The sequence below is a fragment of the Leptonychotes weddellii genome, chromosome 16 (assembly GCF_054177405.1).
Source record: "Leptonychotes weddellii isolate Sample4059 chromosome 16, ASM5417740v2, whole genome shotgun sequence".
Lineage (NCBI taxonomy): Eukaryota > Metazoa > Chordata > Mammalia > Carnivora > Phocidae > Leptonychotes > Leptonychotes weddellii.
Genome location: NC_138384.1, coordinates 8,699,879 through 8,722,992, shown reverse-complemented (window position 1 = coordinate 8,722,992; position 23,114 = coordinate 8,699,879). Strand labels below are relative to the sequence as shown.

The 23,114-nt window shown below is 42.5% G+C and overlaps 1 protein-coding gene across 5 annotated transcripts in view; it reads left to right on the top strand.

Moving 5' to 3' along the window:
- WWOX (WW domain containing oxidoreductase) overlaps positions 1–23,114 on the top strand; it is a 918,520-nt gene that overhangs the window by 208,522 nt on the left and 686,884 nt on the right. For all 5 annotated transcript variants that reach the window (XR_014140793.1, XM_081806336.1, XM_081806335.1 and 2 more), the window contains exon 6: positions 22,342–22,430. Coding sequence is in view for 4 of the 5 variants with exons in the window: in XM_081806336.1 (XP_081662462.1) it covers positions 22,342–22,430 (89 nt within the window). In the remaining variant the exon portion in view is untranslated. The remainder of the gene's footprint in view (positions 1–22,341; positions 22,431–23,114) is intronic.

The window sequence follows — 23,114 nt, the reverse complement described above, 5'->3', positions numbered from 1 at the left end:
GAGGCCTGCACGAGCCTTCTTGCCCCTCCCCTAGATGGCCACCTTTCTCCCCATTAGCACTTGTATTTTGGCTGACTAGGTCAGTCTGTATAAGAGCATGTCTTGGTGCTTTCAACCTGTAACCCCTCTGAAACATTGTCTTTGTGATGTTATCATACCTTTGATTTGGGGGATAGGATTAGGCATAATCAGAAAAAACATGTGGCCTGGAACACATTTATGAACTATTTATTCTATGCTAAAGCTTTTCCATGCATGTTATCCTTCATATTCAACACAGCTCTGTGGGGTTGGAGATATTATAAATGATAGGTATTATGATTATTATTGCCAATGTTAGCTCTGATTACTGATTGCCTCCCCATCCAGGCACCGTGTTAGATGCTTTATACTCATTATCTAACTTAATGCTCATAGCACTTCTGCTGGGTATATATCATTACCCCACTGTACTGGGTCTCAGAAAGCTTGGTGAATTATCCAGCATTGTACAGCTACCCAAGGGCAGAACTCAGATTTGAACTTGGTCAGGCCTGACCTCTCTGCCTGTGATTTCTCACCTGAGGGCCGGAAGCACCAATCCTGAGGTCAGTGCTTTTCCTCTTTGTGCCTCACACAGCCGGGGATTGTTTCCTTGGGGGTCTGAGTCATGCATGAGGGCCGGCCACAGTACACATGCACGCACCACACACAGGGTAGCCAGCCTTCCCTTATCTTTCTGGCTACGCTTAGAAACTACTTTATTTTACGAAAAAGGTGCACAGGAGAAAATTTGAAATAGTACAGAAACACCTAAATGAGTAGTCTCTTTCCAATATCCAGTATCCGTTAAACATTAGTGTTCTACCGAAAAGATAACCCATTGCATGTCCTTCCAGGGGAAAAAAAAAAAATGCCTACACTAGTAGTAAATTCATTTGTGTATATTATACACTCACATATAATATCTACCTATTTAATCAAATTGGGACTCTGCTAATACATTTCTTCTGATTGAAAAATAATGTAGTTATTTTTATAAATTTCACAATTATAGTTAGTTACATGTACATAAATAAGGAGGAAGAAGTACTTCTTGGTGTCAGAAGCAATCATTAACTTTGTGTATATCTTTTTGTCTTTTAAAAATTCAAATATGTTTATCTATTTTTCTTAAAATGGCAATCTCACTCTAGTCTGGTTTTTATTTTTGAACCTAACATATTTTGGCCATCTTTCCGTATTGATAACTATGCTATGGCAGTGTGGTTCCAGTGACCCCACATTATACCTTCATCACTTATTAAATGAATCCCTTATTGCTGGGCGCAGATGCTCTTTTCAATTTCTCGCAGCCATGAGCAAAGCTGTTGATTTACCTGGGCTAAGTGAAGCTTTTAAATGCAAATGGATCATTCTTCAGAAAGGTTGTTCCCATTTATACTATTTTTGCAGCAGTGTGTGAGGGTCTATTTCCCCACACCTTCGGCACCACTGCATGGTGATCATTTTATAATGATTTGTATTACTCCCTGAATGAGCATTTATCTTTGTTTCATTGATAATGGAGAGGGAGGGGCTGGTTTGCCCATCAGTTTGTCCCAATATCCTTCCCAACTTCAAAGAACACAAAGTTGAACAAAAAGTTTTCACATTTTACATACACTCCTTTAAAGCTCTCTGGCTAATCTGTAACGTAGGGTGTGCAAACTAAGTTTTTTTCCTGTGCTTAATCCTTATTAAAGCTCCAATCATTAGGGCCCCAAAATTGCTATAACGAGAGTGCTTTGGAAACATAAGAGATCGATAGTTGGTACTTAGGAAATAAATGAAGCAACTTTTTGCTTGTTTGTTTTAAATCCACTTCAGAGCTGAAAGACTTAAAATGAACAGATTGTGAGTTTCTCGGCATTTCATAGCTTATACATTGAAAGAGGATTTTAAAAATACATTTAACTTGCATTAAATGTCTCAAAACCTAGAGGGGTTATATATAAAATTTTTTTTAATAACTTGAGTTTTCATTGGTGGTGGTGGGGACTCTTAGTAGATATGTGAGAGGCCCTGATTTTTTTTTTTTTAAGATCTTATTTATTTGAGAGAGAGCCTAACGCAGGAATGCGGGGTAGGAGCAGAGAGGGAGAGGGACAAGCAGACTTGAGCTGAGTGCAGAGCTCAACGTGGGGCTTGATCTCATGACCCTGAGATCATGACCTGAGCCAAAATCAGGAGTCTGACGCTTGACTGCCTGAACCGCCCAGGCGCCCCATGAGCAATCCTGATTTTAAGAAGCCCATAAGTTGGTATGAGGAAGCCAAGTCTTCTTGATCGGTTCTCTCATCCCTGCGTCCCACAGGGAACTGTGGCAATCTGTAGCATGAGGCCATATTCCACCTGGGATGGTCAGGGGAGATTTCTTGGAAGAGGTGACCATGAGCTTGATTTTGGTTTGACACTACAACAACAGAGGGACTTAATTTTGTCATCAGGGTATTGGTAGTATTCTGTGAAAGTGACAGTACTCATTTTGTAAACACTCATTGCTTCAGTATTCAATCATTAGTAAGTACTTTTAAATGAGGTTGGTTAGTAGTTCCCAGAAGTTTGAATTTCAGGATCCAGTAAACTTTTTCAAAAGAAGACAAAAATGAGGATGCGAACTTGGGCTTGCTAAAGGATTATTTATTTATTTTTTCCTGAGGACAGTAAAAACAGCAACCAAAAAAAAATCAGCAAAATGTAACAATATGCCTCTATCAACAATCAAAATTACTTTATAAAAGAAAGGGCATTTTAACCCCAGAATTTGTGAGGACATATGCATCCTCTAAAGGCGTATTTCATTTTATGAACTTTTTGTTTTGAACTAATTTTAGACTCACATAGAAGGCATAAAAATAGTGCAGAGAGTTCACTTCCTCCCCCTGATTTTAGCAGTTTATCTAACCATCATGGAAATATCAGAACCAGGAAACTGACATTGGTCCATGCCATCAGCCATGCTACCCTGCTGAAATTTCACCGCTGTTCCCTAGGAGCTGTTTTAAATTTCAGGATCTTGTCCAGGATCCCACATTATTTTTAGTTGTTGTGTCCCCTTGGTTGCCTTCAGTCTTTGACAGTTCCTATTCCTTTCTTGTCCTTCCTGATCTTGAGAATCCTGTGTGTGTGATTTTTTTTCATGATTAGAGTTTAAACATATTTCCGCAAGACTGTCATAGAAGGGATGTTGTGTCCTTAGTGCATCACACCAGGGTGTCCATGATGTTGACAGTCTTATCACTGGTGATGCTCACAGTGAAGTAACCTTGATCATTTGGTGAAGGTGGTATCTCCTGAGTTTCTCCAGTGTAATGTTACTAGTTTTTTCTTCATCATTCAGAAATATTTGAGATTGTGCAAATGTCCTCTTTCTCCTTAAACATTGACACACTGACCTTTAACATCCACGAGTAGATGTTGTCAGCAGCAATTAATAATTGTGATGTTTGCCTAATGATGGTTTTGTATTTCCCTCATGTTTTTCCTACTTATTAAATTGGAATTCTCCTGAAGTAAGAGCTACCCCTTCTCCTCTGTTTATTGAGTCAATTATTTATATTAGTGTAGACTCATGGTTATATATCTTATTGTATGGCTTATAATCTAGTATTATCATTATTTATTTTGTTGCTCAAATTGTTCCAGCTTTAGACAATAGGAGCTTCTTTTGGCTGGCTTCTATGATGGACTGCTAGTTTAATTGAGTGAATTTCTCTTCTCACTGAATTCCTCCCAGCTCCCCATTTTTCATTTCATAACACCATAGGCTAGTGAAAACAGGTATTTGGAACACATTGGCCTAGGGAACGGAAGGGGATTCATGGGAACATGCTTAGTGCTGAATTTGTATCTTGTCCCTCACCTTTAGAAATAACGAGAGAAGACACAGGAAAGTGGTGATGGGGATATGAAGCAGGATAAAGAAAGAATACATTGATATGGGACTTGCAGGAAAGGCACTTATTTCTTTCAGGGTTGGAAGGGCCTTGTGGGGGACTTCCAGGGAGCAGCGTAGTTCATCAGGAACTTACTGTGTGCCACGCGGGTTCTGGACCATATGGGCTACAAGCGTAATCTTATCCAGCCCCGACCAGTCTTACTGTGGGGCAGAGGTTCCAGCATTCCAAGAGGTCAGAACACGTAAAGAAGGTGGCAGAGTCAGAATTGCATCTTGGTGTCCTGACCCCAGGGACTATCTCTATGCACTTTTCACAAACTCCTTCTAGCCCAGCAGTGGGATAGACATAGGAGAGAAAATTTCCTGCCTGTTCTCTGATGACACTGCTACCCCAACGCACTTCTTATTCATTATCAGGGGGGAAAAGAAACAACCAACCTTTCTGTGCAGTAATCACTGGTGTGTGTGTGTGTGTGTGTTTCTTCACCCTTCTATGTAATCTGTGGATTTAAAAGTATTTATGTCGGGGCGCCTGGGTGGCTCAGTTGGTTAAGCGACTGCCTTCGGCTCAGGTCATGATCCTGGAGTCCCGGGATCGAGTCCCGCATTGGGCTCCCTGTTCGGCAGGGAGTCTGCTTCTCCCTCTGACCCTCCTCCCTCTCATGCTCTCTGTCTCTCATTCTCTCTGTCTCAGATAAATAAATAAAATCTTTAAAAAAAAAAAAAAAAGTATTTATGTATACCTGTCATGTTTTTCTAAAATCTTGCTTTTAGAGCATGCAACTGTGGGGAGTTTTAATTTGCAGTGATTTCATAAGAAATCTGCACCTGAGAGTCCCAAAAGACAAAATGTCCCTCTTTCTAGTGAATCTACTTGACCACCACTGTTCCTTTCTTCTACTAGCCCTCTTGTCTTCACCACCTCTCACTCAGTTCGAAACAAAGAAATGGGCTCTGGAAGAGATGGTAACGACAATATGAGATCCAAACGCTGTGGCTCACAGCTGGGATAGTGTAGATTCTGGGGTGGGCAGGAACTTGCCCAAGGTCACCTATGGAGTTAGGGGCGACCCCGACTGATGTGCACTCCGGGCCACCTCTCCGCCATCTTGCCATGGAGCCCAGCAATGCCTGTCACTACCGCCAATATCTGACTGACCAAGTGGCTAAAAGGAATTCTGAATGGTTTCTTAATAATAAATGCTTACATTTTCTCCTGGCCCCAGGCCAAATCCCCCCTCTCAATCTTGTTTTCAAGGTTGAACATTCCTTTAGAGTTAGTGACCTTGCCCTTATTGGCCTGTGGATGTCGCTCTCTGTCCATAAGCCTCCTTTCCAGAGACCGTGTTGTAGCAGACTATAATTTTATTTTGGGTTTGGATATACTGATTACATTTTAGCTTCTGGTATATTTTCTTACCTGTCACAGCCATTAAATTTATTTTAATAGTTACTCTACCCTCCTGATAGCCAGTAAAGGGGGAATTGGATATTGTCTATCAATTGGCTAGTCTGTGAACTAAGGCTATATCTAATTACAAGGCATTGTATCGGTTCTGATTTATTAACCATTTACTGTGCTTTGGAGAAGGTAGCATTTTTAGTAGCACTGTTCAGCTTGGATTGTAGCCTTCCAGGAGGGCAGAGTGCCCGGAATATCAGTGATCTTACAGTTATTACTTTGTGTCATACATAATCTTGTTTTTTCCCTGCAACAAATAAATCTTTGGGACTCCCTGAAAAAAAAAAAAACAAAAAACAAGAAAAAAAAACATTTGTGGTTACAGTATAATAAAAATAAACCGTTTGTCATGACTGCAGCTGACATTTATCAGCCCGTTTGTGGGTGCTCTTTCTCTCTGTCTCTAATACAGAACATAATTTGTCACTTTGTAACTACATTCCAGTCTAAATCCCTGCCAGCATCTGTTAGTGTTTGAAGGATTAATGTGCTACCCTGTGTATGTCTGCACTTGCAGGGAATAGTGCAGCATATGATTATGGGTCTTGGGAGAGAGCGGAACAGGGTGTTTTCTATGCTTTTTTTCTACACATGCGGTCTTTCTGGGCTCTTCTGAGTGTTCTTATCCTCCTCCCATTCTGCTTAGGTACCTGGAATTTCATCATTTGCAAGGATTCTGATAGCCTGCCACCTTCCCTCTCCTATTCATGGTCACGGTCCTGGTAATAGTCCACGTGTACTGTGGGTGGGCAGTGGCAGATGATTTGGGGTCAGTTAGACCTGGTTAATATCCTCCCTTCATCTGATCTTATGACCTCAAGTTACTTAATTTTCATTTTCTCACTTAGGGCATAAAGATGATAATACCTACTTTTTAAAGGTGCTGAGCATGTAGAAGGAAATCTGTGTTGATGCAAAGTGCTGGGCTGGGAACCCAGCCCAGAGTAGCTGCTGGGGCTCTACCACCTTTCGTCACTGCCAGCATGATTGCTTGGCCTATTGCAGTCTCCGTGAAACTGGGTGTCAGTTGGAGGATACCAGTGCCATGAGCCAGCTGCTGGTTATGATACTGCTTCTTTTGCATCTTTTCCTGTTAGTTAGAGGAGTTTGTCTTTATTTTGAAATATTTATATCCTTATAAATCAGGTGCTTGGTGGGTTCCAGAGATCATTCTTCCTGTAAGAAGCTGGTTCTCACCAGGGCTTGGTACTGAATTCTGGCAAGGCTGAGGAACCGAAACCCTCACCCATGGCCAAGTGATTCAGATATCTGCTGGAGGGACCATCCTTGCTTTCCCCAGCAGAAGGCATGAATTCTCTTGGGTGATAATGTGGCCTTAATTCTTATTTCTTTATGGAATGGCTCTAGTCTGTCAATCATCCTTAATCTACTGGTGTCATTTGGATTAGAAAAATTCTAGGCCATGAAAGAAATGGCCTCATTAGTAACTCTTATGTGAGCATCTCATTTCATGTGTTCATTGTTTTGTTTTTGTGGGTGTACTTCTGCCCATCCTACCCCAGTGGCAACCTCCCGTCCCTAGCCCCTGTGTCTGTGTTTGCACCTCTCTTCTCTCCAATGAAGGAAAAAAGTGTGTAGCTTTCTTTTCATTAAGAGAAGCATGATTTTGGGGGCGCCTGGGTGGCTCAGTCATTAAGCGTCTCCCTTCGGCTCAGGTCATGATCCCAGGGTCCTGGGATCGAGCCCCGCATCGGGTTCCCTGCTCCGCGGGAAGCCTGCTTCTCCCTCTCCCACTCCCCCTGCTTGTGTTCCCTCTCTCTCGCTGTGTCTCTCTCTGTCAAATAAATAAGATTTAAAAAATCTTAAAAAAAAAACATGGTTTTGTTGTTGTTTCTGTTTTTCTGAAATATAAATGCGAATGAACAGCGCAGAAATATCCTGCCCATATACCCAGTGTCCAGGATGGGGCTTGTGATTTGATGCTTGTTGTTAGGATTTTGGAGAGAATTTTTAGCAGATCTGGGAACATACCTTTGAGCTCAGTGGGGAAAAAAATGTCAATTCTTCCCACCCCAAATGCCTAAGAATTTGCATACTTGGAAAGTGTCTAGAAAACCCCAATTTCAATTTTTGACTGGTTTTTACAAACTCCTAGGGATTCCAAAATGTATTTCAAAAAGGTTCAAGTAGACAAGTGGAATTGTGGGAGCCATTTAGTGTGGAAAGTGTGATGCTCCTGAAAGTTAGATCATTTAATACTAGACACGTTTTGTAAGGAGCAGTGTTATCAGATGCTCACTGCTAAGTCCATTGTCATCCTTAATTCTACACAGTTTGGGGCTCGTTTGGCTGTGTGTTATCTGTATCGTTATCAAATGTTCTGTGTGATAAGCAACACACACTTTAAGATATGGTCTCATGTTCCTTTTTCTCTTACATTTACTGGAATCTGTAAATCATAACAGTTACAAGACTGTCAGACTTTAGGAAGCACACCCAATTTTCTTGACTGTGTTCTAAAACAAAGGTCAGTAAACTGTGCTATGCTGGGAGGAAACCCAGCCCAATGCCTGTTTTTCTAAGTAAAGGTTTTTCGGAACGTGGCCATGCCCATTTGTTTACATTATCTACAGCAGTTTTTGTTGTCATGCTACAAAAGTTGAGTAGCTTATATGGCCCACAAAACCTGAAATACTATCTGGCCCATTCAAGAAAAGCTTTGCTAACCCCCGTTCTAGAGGACTTATGTCCATTTGGGAAGAAAAATCTGTTCCACTAGATCAGAATGAGCAGGTGGTTTGATTGGTATCTTATTTCCACACATGTGGAAACGATTGAAATTACACATGACTTAGTTATCAAATTTGGTTAATCCAAAGCCTGGGGCATGGGAATAGAGGAGAGGTTGAAGTTAGCTGTTTTTTTTTTTTTTTTTTCCCATCATAAAGTTAAAGTTTTAATGGTCAAAGTAAAACAAAAAAGTGTAAAAGATTGCGGGTTTATAGAAGGAAGAATGTTCTTAGGAGTAAGTTGTGTTTGGTCACACCAAACTCTTCTGGACTCAGGGATAATTTCAGGGTTGGGAAGGAAGTTCTGGTGCCAAGACAATATTACTATCTTGTAAGGAGAACTGGCTTATCAGGGTGGAGGGAAAACTGAAATCCCAGTTCTGTCAGCTACTAATTACATGATTTTTGATCCCGATTTTTCATACTTGCTTAGCCTTTCTTTTATTTATGAAATACTGACAATTAGGTCTACCTTGTAAGGGCTCCACAGGGTAAAATGTGGCAAAATTTATAATCGTCCCTTCCCTGAATCATATCAAAAGAGTTTAATTCACAATGAGTGTTTGCCTCATGGAATGGATTTTGTAATGGATTTATAAAGGGGAAGGATGTGTTAAGGTTCTACACGTGTGATGACAGTTGACACTTGGCCTAACTAGAAAGTATGACCCTCAGCCATAATGCCCCCAAGTCCTTCTGGGGGTTGCCTTGTGGGCCTGGTACCCCAGGAAGGAGTGCAGCCTCAGAAAACCTGAGCTTGCCTTTAGGAAGAAGGAGCAAATGTACCAGGGCCTCCGTTTACAGAGTTGAAACTGTGGGTCACCCCATCACACTGTAACAGCAGAAGCCCTGCCTATAGGGAACATGTGTATTGTCAAGCCAAAGGGAAAGGGGAAGATGCTGTTTATAAATATTGAAGAGGCAGAGAGAGCGTGCACTAAGGCCAGGATGCTTTAACATGCATGCCATTCCAAAGTGGCTTCTAATGGACATTTATAAGGTGGTGTCCCCCGCACTCCCCCTCCCCACTCTAATGCTGTCTGAGATGCTCTTCTGAAAACATGCAGTCTGTAACTTAGCTGGCTTTTAACAGAATTACCCAATGTGATTCATTCGTCCCATTTGGCTATGAGAGAGACCACAGAGCAAGTCAGATGTGCCTGTGGCCATGTGCCGACACCCAAACCAGCCTGCTTTGTGCCCCAGGAGGACAGGACATCCGTTCACTGTTTGGACTGTGTGTGCAGGTGTTGGCCTCACTCTGACGCTCTGCAAGGCTCCCCTGTCCTCAGCCTCTGTTTGGACTTCATTTCCTGAAGCCATCGTGGTTCCGCTGTCAGACAAGTCCTCACAGGCCCACCTCACACGCACTCTCTCTTTCTCTTTTTCTCCTTGGTAGCAACTACCATGAAACTATCTGGAGTAGCCAACTTGAGTGGAAAAGCAGTTATCATTAATCTGATATATCCTACTGGGCTGAATAGTTCTGAACGAATTCAGAAGTCACAATGGCTATTGTCTCTCAAAGACTTTTTCAGACTTATTATATGCTGTTTGGGCTCCAGAATCCATTAGTGTTTTTCAACTCTCTGATGTGCCTGATTTCATTGCTGCTTCTTTCATCCCCGAGCACATGTCTTTCTTGTAATGTCTCGGTAGAAACATTGTGAAGCAGTCCACACACATTGACATTCTGGCTCTTCTCTTGAGCTCCTGGCTTGGCAGGGGCTTGATCGGCCTTTCCAGGGGAGACAGAGAACAGTTTTACCAAAGGATTTCCAGTGTATAACACAAATCCACATGAATGGCCCCGATCAGCAGGTGGCTGTTGTTCACTTGGTGAATAAGTATCCCAGCTTCTTTCACCTATGGTCCCCTTGGCCCTGGGAAATCCTTATGATCTACATTCCTCTTATGGAAGGAGAAAGCGTAGTCAGAAGGAGAAAGAAAATACCACCTAATTCATAATAGGAACAGCCCAGGAGTTACATACCCTTTCCCTTATAGGCCTTTGGTAGAAGCCTGGATGCCCCACCCACCTCCATGCATGCTGGGAAATGTAGTTTCTGGCTGCATTCCCATCTCTGCAAACCCCACACTGTGGAGAGGGGAGAGCTAGTTTGAGGGATGCTAGTTCTCTCCACGGTGTATCTTCACTATACAGCCTAGAGGTGATTTTTAGATTCTAGCCTGTTGGTTTCTGCTTTTTAATGTGTGAACTTAAGTACATTTATATTTCTTGTGAGTATGGTTATATTAATATTCATTTCTAAATTTTATTTCATGTTTCCTCTCTACCAGGTGTTTTACTTTATTATTATATTGAATTCTTTTTGGATACTTTTTTGGATCGATCCAGTTTCTTTTTTTTTTTTATTCTTATGTTAATCCCCATACATTACATCATTAGTTCTAGATGAAGTGTTCCATGATTCATTGTTCGTGCACAACACCCAGTGCTCCATGCAGAACGTGCCCTCCTCAATACACCACCAGGCCAACCCATCCTCCCACCCCCCTCCCCTCGATCCAGTTTCTTTATATCCCATGCACCTCATACATCATTCCCTCCCCTGCTGCTGGTTTGGAAGCTAAAGATCCTCCTTCCTCCCTCCCTCTCTCCCATTCTCTCTCTCTCTCTGTCTCTCTCTCTCTCAAAGTCATTCTTGAAGTTTTTACATAAATGCCTAAATTTTCTTTTACAAGTGTAAAACTGTGCCTCTCATGTTCAGCAGACCGTACATGATTTAACGACTCAATGAAATCTCCCTCCTATAAAAAATATCTTCCTTATTGTTGCTGTTTCAGTTCTTTCTCCAAGTCTTTTTTAAGTGTAATTTATCTGGTCTTGCAGCTCATGTAAAAGATGCACAGCATTTGGGGATCACTTGACTGTGACCTCTCTTTTGTGTGTGTTGTCATCTGTTTCTGCTTTATGGGTGTCCTGGTTGGAACCTAGAAGAGGCTGCTTAGGCACATGCCACTTCAAGCAGGATACCGCATTTTTCTCCGAGGTGTGTGTGTGTGTTTTATCTTTTCCATATTATCTTTTGAAAGGTTTCTCCCTTTGGATTCATCCATAAATTAAAAATAATCATCGTGGTCACTTCTCAGGCGCAATGATACTGTTACATGTTTACTGCATGCTTTGCATACCGAGTTCATCTCCATCATCCAGCAGTGTGGCCGAGCCTGCCGGCATGAAGCCCCAGGAGAAATGCCTGGCTTCCCAAATGGCTTATGGGAAGTCGTTGATGCTAATATCACCATCCTACTTTATCTCTGCTTTTGAGTTTGTCCCAAGTTTGGTGGTCGATTACTCGTTCATTCATTTCCTCAGTTAAAGCCTGTCTCAAAAACCTGCTCCTTGCCACTTGCTGGGTACCAGGTATGTTGAGCTCGAGATATAAAACTTTGCATTTTAATTTACTATAAATGTCAGTGTGAATTATTGGTTGTTTGGGTTTTCTTTCCTAGTCTCCGGCAGTGTTCTTGGGAATCGAAATTGTTATAACCTATTTGGAGGACACCCAGCAAAATTCATCAAAACTTAGAACATGGGCATCTCTTGATCTGGCAATTCTGCCTCTAGGAGTTTATCCTATCGAAGCTATTCTGATGTTGCAAAGTACAGGTACCGCAGCTTGGCTTTCAGTAACAAAAAACTGGCCAGGGCATAAAATAATACTAATTACAACAAGAGCAATGGTCGATGCTCCCAGAACATCTGCATAAAGTGCTGCCATGGCTACTGTCTCACTGATCCTCATAGTGCCAAGGAGGAGGGTCTTCCGTGATTTCTGTCCTTACAGACAGGGAAGGTTAGACATTAGGAGTTTAAGCAGTAAGTTCACAAAGCTAGTGAAGGATGTGGAGGGCTGCGTCCTCCTAAGTGGATCAGTTTTTAATAAATGATTGAGCAGCCCCTTCAATGGCCTAAACATACTGGTTGGAATACGTGGGAGTAGAGCTCTACTCTATTAAGATATATCCAATTATGTATGAGTGGGGAAAAACAATATTGTAAATAACGCATGAGCTACAATGCCGTGTTGGTAGGAAAACGTTGTTGCGCGGTGTTTTTAGATGTGTGGAAATTATATTCGGGAAGGATTTGTGTCAGGCTGTCACTCTGTTTATCTTAGGGTAGTGGGATTTGGGAGTTGTTTTCACTTTGTAAAATTCACTTGTGCATTATTTGTACTTTCGTCACTGAGCCAATATGATTTGTACCACCCATGATATATTTAAATAACCGAAGACCACTGAGCTTGGACCAGAGATCCTCCCACCAAACTCACACATGCAAGTTGGCACTGTTGACATCCAGGGCGAGTTGTCAGAGGCCATCTGTGTATTGTATGTGTGGTAGCATTCCTAGCCCCTACCCATTAGGTGCGGGAACACCAAGCTGTGGCAGCCAGAACTTGTCCAGACCTTGCCAGATGTCCCTTCAGGGGTAGAGTGCCCCTGCTTGAGAACCCTTGAGATAGATGCTGGCCAGTCCGTGCATCATTCTCTCCACACTAAGGGTTGTCATGACGATCACATTTCTCCATCCGAGGTTCTCCAGACTTCTCGAGTCCTTCCTGGGGAATTCAGACTGCTCAAAACCATAGCGGACAAATCTTGCTTTTCTCTTTCTGTTCAGTTTAACTGAGCGCTCTTGACTTGCCACCAGATAATCAACGGGCCCCAGATCTCTGTACTTTCAGCAAGGCGTCTCCTTCTGAATAGAGGAGGGGGGAGGGCACTGAGACTTCTTTTATCGGTGACTTCCCCAAAATAGGGTGTTCCAGTGCTTAACAAGTTTCTTTAAGAACACAGCTATTAAATATTCAAAATATATAGCCTGTTCCTGTTGAGAAGATAATTATACAGTAAATTAGCTCATGTCCAGTATGTTGCCTTTTAAGCACATCTTTGATGTTTCCAGTACTTACATAAGATATAGGGCCTGTTTATTAAGAGTCTTCAACTGTGTATAAAACTAGAGCAGTCAAAAGTAATGGTGTCTGCTGAAGGATTCTTTATCATATGAATTTACCTTTAGTCATCTATTATTTATTTCAGCTATTTTATATGCCATTATAATAAATATTATGACAGAGAAAGCTTTTATGCTTCAACTTATTGTAGTACTCTTTACTTGCCTGCAATCCTTCAGGAAAATGTAACCATGCTTTACCTATAGTTAACGTAAATCATCACTTACATTAGAATGAAAAATTCACTATGAAAAAAGGCTCTTTCTTCAATAGCAAGGCATAAATGCACAATCATGTTGACTGCCAAACTCCCGTGCCATCCTCTGTCCTTCCTTAAACTGTTTTTAAGCTGCAAAGTGAATGCATTGCATAGAAGGAAATTGGAAGGTTTTCGAATATTTTCACTCTCTTGTTAGTTTCTGGCAAGATAAGCATTTTTTATCCAGAGTGCAAAATATTGCCAATTACTGTCTAAGCATTTTTAATAGTTTTGCTTTACGTGGCACGAAACTCATACACCAAATTGAATAAGCTGTTATCCAGTGCAATTTCTCCTTGAATCAGCCTCACAATTACCTATAGATATTGATACAGTTATTTTATAAATTGAGTTCCAGCAACACAAGGCAAAAATTTTGACCTGTGTATAATGAAGAAAAGAGTTGTCATGATTTTCTTATTAGGGATGTTTGTGTATTTTGCAGGGGAGGGGAGGGCAGGGTTAGGCGGTGCTCGTGGGGGCCCTGGAGTAGGGGCTGATGCCGATGGTTGACCTGAAGTTTAGGAATGACAAACTCAGCCCCTGTCCCCCAAGGCTTTACAAAAATCCTGGGCTTTGCCTAGGATTGTTTTTGGTTTGGTTCCCTACTTGGAGATGTTGAATCTCCTCTAAGGGTATTTTTCTTGTTAAATGCACTGTAGTATGCAGAGCAGTGCATTGTTTAGAGCCATAAAAGAGACTCTCAGACTCTCCTTTTCTCTTGGGTGCCCTGTCAGGAAGAGCGTTTATCAGTGCATCCTTCTAATGTTTAGGTTTGGCCAATCCTGGGCAAATTCCTCATTGTATTTACTCACGATCTGGTGTGGGTTGTTTGACTGAAAGATACCAGAGCTGAAAGTAGATGCAAGAATCTCTCCACTTCCCTGTTCCCCAGTGAAGAGGCTGCCATTCGCTGCCACCATTAACATCACTTAAATAATAGTGGAGAAATTAGTGCTATGAAGTCCCACATAGGATATTGATGAATTATTAAACCAGTTTAGTTAGGTCTTTATTGTAGTTCAGTGAGTAATGTCATGTCAATAGTATGCTCAGCGCCAGTGTCTCTTGCTGTTGTAAATGTGACAACTCCTATTTAAGGTTTCAGAACATAAAATCAGGACTGAGAGTATGTAAAGTGGAAGGGTGAGAGACATCAGCATAATGCAATTAAGGCCCATTGGATTAGAATTTGCAGGATGCCATTAGCAATAAGCTATGAATGTAGATTATTGCCTTGGTTACATTTTCTCCTTCAGCAATAGGCTTCTCTTGTAAATTCTAAATGTTTAAAATAGATATGATATAAAATAGACACAAATAAGAATATATAGATGATGTTAATTTCTTTATAGCTTCTTGGTGTTATATGTTGAGGAATACGATGACAGGGGTACAGCGCATTGTGGTATCCAGCCAAGACATGAGCTCTGGAGCTGCCACATCTCCGTTGGAAACCTGGGTCTGTGTCTCACTAGCTGTGCCACTTTGAACTTTTATCAGCCTCTGTTTTCTAGTCTGTAAAATGGGGGAACTGATACACACTTCAAAAGAGTTTTCACATTACTTTTAAATGAAGAGTAAATGCCAGGCATATCATAGGTGCTCATTATTTTTTCAGCTTTTATAATCAATGAATATATGTAAATGAGAACTTTTTAAAAGGGAAACACAGGCATGAACTCTTCCATTAGTGTAAGAGAGAGGTAGCCACACACCCATCAAATCCTCATAGATTGGCACCTTCGAGTTAGGATACGCAATAGCTAATTACCCTTAAACAGTAAATCTTGTATCTGCCATTGCATGTGCTGAGTCTCCACTGCTGAAGGAGAATTTCCTCTGGGTGTGCTGGAGGCTGGGCTCCCTGCACTCGCTCAGCACATCTGGGTTTCTCCATCCTTCTCCCTCCAACTGTACTGTGTATTCTTCTTTTTGACCAACTCAAAGGTGTTGCTTTCACCACAAAATGAAGAGCTGTTCTCACTAGAGCTGCTGACCTAGGATTGCGTCAAAAGTGTGTGTGGTCAATCTGAGTGGAGGAAGAAAAGGTCATGTACTAGCTGAGAGCATTTTGAAGTATACTTTCCTGATTGCACTGAATATGCCCCAAAATGCCCAATGGGTTTTGGTTCCCATACCAAATACTTTTGACTCATTACAGGGAGAAATCAGACTGTGGGGCAAACACATTGATATACTCCCAGCTAATTCATAGGCAGTTTATAAGTAATGATGATTTTTTAAGTAAAAGTTGTTTTTTAAGTATGGTTGGCCACTTGAATTATTTATTATACAGTTTTCTAAAGGCCTGTTGGCATGAGATACTACCTTTTTTGTTCTTCCATTGATGGTAAGCAGATCATGGGTGAGATCTTTCTTCTTACCTGTTGCAATGATGGCAGGGGGAGAAGAAAATAAATAAAGGAGGTGGAATCCATGGAATATATGTATTTACCATTAGAGGCAAAGTTAGTGAATGAATTCAAGCTTATAAATGTTGTCTCTGTTATTGTTGACCAACAGCAGGGCCACATGCTGCTTCTTTATGAGGCACTTACAGACCTGGTGGTTTTCCCCAGGGTTGGCCTTGATGTGAGGGCCTCTGGGCAGTGGCGGAGAGGATCGAGGGGGAGAGGACAGGCAGGTTGTGTGGGCATTTTGGAGTATAGAAGAGTGATTATGATCATGGCTTGGTGTGAACCTTGGCTCTGCCACTGTTAACTGGATGAAGTTGTGCAAGAGCTTTCAGAACTTCAGTTTCTACGTCTATGAAATGGTGGGTGACAACTGCCCCCATTGGGTTGGGGATAGGTAGGGATAGAAGGTGCTCTGGGGCAAGGACTCATACGGCCAATATTCTGAGATCACTCCCGTTGGCCAGTTATGTCCCTTCAGCCCTTGCAGTGAAGAGTGAAACGATTTGGTGCCGATGATGAAAATAATGATGGGGCGCCAGGGTGGCTCAGTCAGTTAAGTGTCTGCCTTTGGCTCAAGGTCATGATCCCAGGGTCCTGGGATTGAGCCCCGCGTCGGGCTCTTTGCTCGGCAGGGAGCCTGCTTCTCCTTCTCTCTCTGCTTTCCTCTGTGTCTACCTGTGCGCTCTCTCTCTCAGTCAAATGAATAAATAAAATAAATAAATAAAATCTTAAAAAAAATGGTGATGGTGATGATGGTGGTGGTGGTGATGATGATGATGGTGGTGATGGTCATGACGGTGCTGACAGTGGTAAGAATGACAACAAAAACACTCACAATAAGGACATTCATTGCTAACAATTACAGAATACTTGCCAAGTAGTCAGGCACTATTCTAAGTGCTTTGCATATATTACCTCACTTCTGGTAAGGCCCCTGTTGACTTCTGTTGTATAGAAGGGAAGGCTGAATGCACAAGTGGGAGACATAACCCTTACCATCTGGTCCGTGCTGGACTCAGGTGGTACAGCTTGAGTCCATGGCCTTCACCAACACCTTTAGGTTCAAATCACTTATCGAATTTGGAAACTGGATTACTATGGGCTCAGGGGGATTCAGCAAGCCCCCTTCCTCCTCCTTTGGGGTCAGGTATCATCCTCCATTGCTGAATTGCTATTCAAACTTTCTCTGAGTTACTTACGTTAATTTTATGAAATAAAGAAGGGAGACCACAATTACTAATATGCTTTATTATTGAAAAACACGTTTTAGCAGTGGCCTTCCAAATAATGATTATTGTAGTTATTATTTAAGTGTCCCAGGCCTTATATACAGCATATCTCATTTTTACTCTAACCACACAAGGCAAATGCCCATTTTCCACTGAGGCAGCTGAGGCCGAGAGCATTCACATAGCTGTCCTGACGTCATGCTGCTGTTGCTGTGGTCATGCTGGGCTGTGGCCACAGGTCAGCCTGGCTCTGCTGTGGATCACAGTGTCTCCCCACTTCTCCGTTTAAATACTGCATGGTCCCCATATGGTTCACATATGACATCTGAGTCACACGTGGCTGGTTTATAGTCATAAAATGATATGAGAGATCACTCTTCTGTAGTGGCAGCAAGCAGTCCCTTTGGTTGGGCATTTACAGACTCTTGAATCACGAGGCAGATTTTGGAACTTAATAAAGAATAAACCAATAAGACTTGATCTATTGAGGGTGTCCATAAACTGTGCCACCAGCAAGTGTCCTCAGATCCCAGGGAAATGGAGGAAGAGTATGTGGGTTGCTTAATTACTCTGCTTTTCTGGCTGAGCCCCGGGTGTCGGGAGCAGGTGGGCTTCTCAGCTACTTAGAAGTTGCCTGATGCTTCACGTGTGGGATGCCACCTGCGCAGTTCTGTTTTAAAATAATGGGTACTAGCATCTGTATACATAATTTAAAATAAATTTACATTCTTATTCTGCCTGAGATGAGAAGATTGTGTACTGGTGTGATTAGAGAGAAGAGTGAGGATTTGGAGAAGGGTTGAGAGAGGCATTTTATAGCATTTTTAGATTCAAAGCTCTTGGTATGAAGTTCTTCCTGTTAAAGAAAGCTGAGTGGTGGGATGGATGGATGGATGGATCTATCTAGATGGCAAAGAAGAAGCGAGGGACATATGCAAGGTTAATAGTTTATTTTGGAGTTGGTGGGATTATGGATGCTTTTTGTTTGTCTGTATTCATCTTTCTTTTCTAAATTTTTCTGTACTTAATGAAAGTGTAAAGTAGGAAGTAGCCTTAAATAACCCTAGAAAGGGCAAAGTCATGGACTGTGTGTGAGTCGTTACCGTTCTTCATTATATATACATATATATATGTATATATATATAATACACACACAAATTTCCATTTTTTCCACTATATATATAGAAATACAAATATAGAAATACATATATACATATACATATATAGTTTTGAGCACATGGAGGGTTGCACCTTCTGAAGCTAAGCATAACCACATGACTTGCTCTGCCAACAAAATCTGAGCAGAAGTGACATCTGTACTGCTGGGTGGAGGCCTTGAGATCAATCCTGTGTGCACTTTGTCACGTTCTCCTCCCCACACTGTAGAGGCTAGTGATGTTACAGAAGATGGAGGCCCCATCTGCCTGGGTCCCTGGCTAACCACGATGAACATGGTCCTGCCGACCTGGGATGGGCATGAAGTGTGAGTGAGCAGTGATCCTTGATTGTTTTAAGACACTGAGGTTTGGGAGCTGTTCAGTAAGGATACTGAAGCACATCCTCCTGATTGGTATGGAGGCAGTTACGTGAGCCATACTAAGGAAGCTGGACCGTATCTTATTGGCCATTCTAAGCTACAGAGGGGTTTTAAGCTGGGACTTTGTATATGTGTTTGATTTGCCAATCCAAAGAGTAAACCCTGTCCAAAGAAAGCCCAAACTTCTTATGTTCTAGATGGCAAATGCTAATTTAACACCTCTTAATTAAAAAAACCCACCGGTTCTATAGTGGTGGTGGAACAGGCTGTATCTTGAATGTGGTGATTGTTATATGAATCTATATATAGAATAAATTGTCATAGATTTATACACAAAGATATTCCAAATAAAAGAAATTGAGTACATCCCCAAACTGGTAAAGCCCAGGGAATGTCTGTGGTCTAATGAACTGTGTTTGCACCACTGTCGATTTTCTGGTTCTGATAATGTGCTATAGACATGAGTAAGATGTCACCATTGTTGGTGCTGGGAGGCAGGGCACTCTTGGTGCTATTTTTGCCACTTCTTGTGAGTCTGTAACTGGTTCCAAATCGAAGTTAACAACAACAGAAAGTTTATGAGTTAAACCAGGGAAGTGCATTGTGGTCAGTCCCAGATTCCTGGCCAGACGTGGCAGGAAAGCTCACACAGGCGAACAGAGCCTCTTGCCTCCACCTAGCACGCAGCAGTTTATCCCTCAGAAATGAATGCTGTTTGCAGTGCCTTGGCCACTGTGTTCCCGTTTCAAGCACATCCCATGATAAACATGTCTATTGTGTTGTTAGGTTTGTGAGACAGTCAGAAGAGCAGCGCCCCCCACCCCAGCACGCTTGCACACACACACACCACACACACCCTGATTCTAAAAGCTGTGTGTTTTTTCTTCCGTGAACTTACCAGATTGCACACAGTTTCTCTGCATTTCACAGGGTCAGTAGCAGGAGCAGGAAACCTGATGCCAGGGGCAGGAGAATTACCTGGGTAATAGTGTGTGGACTTGAATCACTGTCCCCAGGAGCCTAGGAACCCACAGCCTGTGGATTAGTCTGTTGAACTAGTCAGTGGCTTGTGACCCCTTGTTCCCTCTGGATGTGTATGTTCTGATTTTGTTCTTATTGGTGGTGGCAGCTCTGTACTTTAAAGTGAAGGGGGAGGACCAAAAGACAACTTACCAGTTGTAAGTTACACATACAGAAGGATGTACTGGCCCACTTGGCTGAGCCATCATTTTCTTTGGAAGTTGCTTTGGGGTCACCATCTGGGAATGTTCTTCCTGTTTTATTAGTGAAATATGTATATGCATTTTTGTGATATGTAGCCTGCATATCCCGTGGGGTTTCCCTAAGGGGCTTGGCTGAGAGGAACGATGTCTTCACCGCCGCCTCCCCAACAGAATGAGTATCTGGCTTTCCTCTTGTGATACATTCAAAGTTCTGTAAGATTCTCTGTGTGGCATTGAGTATCATGCTCTAAGTGAAGTAAGGCTGGGGTCAGAGGGGGTAGAATGGGGGTGAAAGGCCACTTTATTCGCTATGGGGACTAAAAGTTAGCCATTGACAGACTTGGTACGCCAAAGAGATTTGAGTCATCGAACAGTTATCAGCCATGCAGACAGAACGTGAGTGGGGTTTTTCTCCTGGTCTGGAGGTCCAGGCTCTCTACACGGTACAACCTCACTCAAATGCGTTAATTTCTGCTGTTGGTGGTATCTTTCTCTGTAGGACAAGGGGTGTGACCCCAAGTCACCATGGACCCTCCCGCTCTACTATTCTCTGGTCTTAGGAAACTCCTAACAAAACCCATGTGTTGGCACTTAACCCTCTTCCTGGCACAGGTTAAATGCTTCTCCTTCTTCCAAAATCGGCACATTTGTGCACCTGCCACTGTTACCCAAGGAAATTCAGTCTACATTGGTCAACTTGCCTTCACCACCTATATGCCTTTTAGGGTTTGGGGTAGTCATTTAATCATCTTACACCCTTTTCCCTAAACCCGGGCTCTGTTAGGAGACATGCCCTGGATCCTCTGGGATCTAACAGTGAACTGGTCCGATGCGGTCTTCATTAATATCATTCCATCCACCGTTCTGCACTGTAGCTCACCCAAACCACCATTTGTTGCAGACCGGAAGGAGTTTGGCACACTAGATATCTTACCTACTTCTAGTCAAGTTTATTAAATACCTTCTCTCTTCCAGACTGGATGTTAGGTGCTTTACACTCATTCTCACAAGTCTGTGAGAAGATAATTAATATTTTCCTTTTATAAATGAGGAACTGAGGCTCAGAAATGTTAAATGGCCCAAAGTCAGTTGGCCTCCCAGCTGCCTGATGCTTATTATTCAAGGCTTGGGACCTGGTTCCAGCCCAGGACTTAGGCGGCCAATTCAAACTGCCACAGATATCCTAAGCATCTCAGCACAGCTTGGGCCTCTCCCTGAATAAGGCTACTGAGGTGGAGGATGTGCTCCGCAGTGCCGTTTGCATCCCCCTTCATACCATTCGTCTCCCAGTCTCACCGTAGCATTTCCCAGGCTTGCCGTTTGTTTTCTGGGACTTTCCTTACCTGAACAGGCAGGTGGCCCCAGCATTCTTGGCTGTACATGCTTTGGAGGAGATAGGTCTAAGAAGTGATAGTATTTAATTGCATACCCTGCAGGCCAGCCAGACTTAAAAATCGGGAGTGCCCCATAAACATGGGGCAAGTCTGAAAGGCAACCCTCATCTTTCCAGAATTGTGCTAGGACACTGTCCAATGGAATATGATTGCTTCAAATCCTGATGCTCCTGGCCTTCTAGTTTCTGTCAAGGAGGGAACGTGGGCTTTGGTGTCAGACTGACGTGGTGAATCCTTGCCTCCAACCCTTCTTAGCTCTGGGATCTCTTACAAGAGACCACATGTAAAATAGGGAAAGTAGAACCCATTCAGTTGTGGGGATGTGACAAGATGGTGCATGTAAGCGCCCAGCCCAGTAGTCATTCTTATTATCCACGTGTGCCCCACCTATCTGTAGGGTTTTCTGGGTTGTGAAACCAGAGGTCTCTCTGGGATCTAGGTCACTCAGGGTCCATTGGAATAAATGAGTTTTGCCTGCTTTTGTACTTTCTCTAAATGAATCATCTTTTTTTTTTTAAAGATTTTATTTATTCATTTGAGAGAGAGAATGAGATAGAGAGAGAGCATGAGAGGGGGAAGGGTCAGAGGGAGAAGCAGACTCCCTGCTGAGCAGGGAGCCCGATGCGGGACTCGATCCCGGGACTCCAGGATCATGACCTGAGCCGAAGGCAGTCGCTTAACCAACTGAGCCACCCAGGCGCCCTCTAAATGAATCATCTTTAATTTTTGACACAGGCTCAGTGGAATCATTTCAGAACCTGGATGGCAGCTTTTGAGATGAAAATATCATCTACTGAATTCTTGCAAGAGCCAGGCTTTGTCCTGCATTCCCCTATTTTTACGGGTTTTTTTTTTTTTTTTTAGGACGCAGATTGAGAGGAGATATGTGAGCCTGAAGACCCTTTGGAGCCTTCTCTGTGCGCTGAGTGAGACAGCACAACCCCAGCCTGTGGTTTTAGTAGATTCCCAGTCTCACATCCTCCCAAACTTGGCAGTAAAAGCCCTGTTCTTCCATTCATTCCAATGATTTATATTCTCTCTGGGCGTCTAATATTAAACAGGGGAATTCCAACATGTTCCATAACACATTTACTGTAACTTGATACCATGAACTAAACTTGCTGTTATTTATCATTTCTTTTTATTTTCTCTCGTTCCAGCACAAAGCCAAGGTAGAAGCAATGACCCTGGACCTCGCTCTGCTCCGTAGTGTGCAACATTTTGCTCAAGCGTTCAAGGCCAAGAATCTGTGAGTGTTCCAGTGGAGGGTTATAGATCATAATATCTTGCTATTGTAATGTCTTTATCAGATGAACACAATTGGGAGAAGACAAATGCGAGGCTGTTGTGTTGTCCTGGTGTCCAACAGCAGGCTCATTTATGTTGGCCCCGTTAAGGTATACCATATTTTCTTGACTTCTTGAGTCACCCTCATTATGAGATGTGTCATCAATCTAATAACAGCTCCCCCAATAAAAAAGGAAAGACACTATTCAAGCACTAGTAAGAGTGGCTAATAAAAGCGAGCTGATGCATCTGTAGGATGCATCCTGATTACTCACATTTTTGCAGTGCATCTCAGAATCAAGGAAAAGCATATTTTAACTGCGACCAGGAACGAGTAGCCTTACTTATCCAGTTCTCCAAGGGGGCCGAGAATCAGAGCATGAGGAAGTTCTACCGTTTCCACATCTGCAATGATTTTATGTTATGTGTGAACATGGCTCCAAAACATGGACCCACGTTGTGAGACAGTTATTCTTCTTTCCTTCTCTTTTGGTCTTTCAAAATGCCCGAAGGAGGAAGCCCTCGCTAGGGGCTGGCAAGTGTTTATGCCATCACATGCCACCTCCCTTTCTAACAGAGAGAGCAGACCTCAGACCAGAGATGGGGAAAAGCAGTGGTGGCTAGCTCCATTTTAATTACAATATTT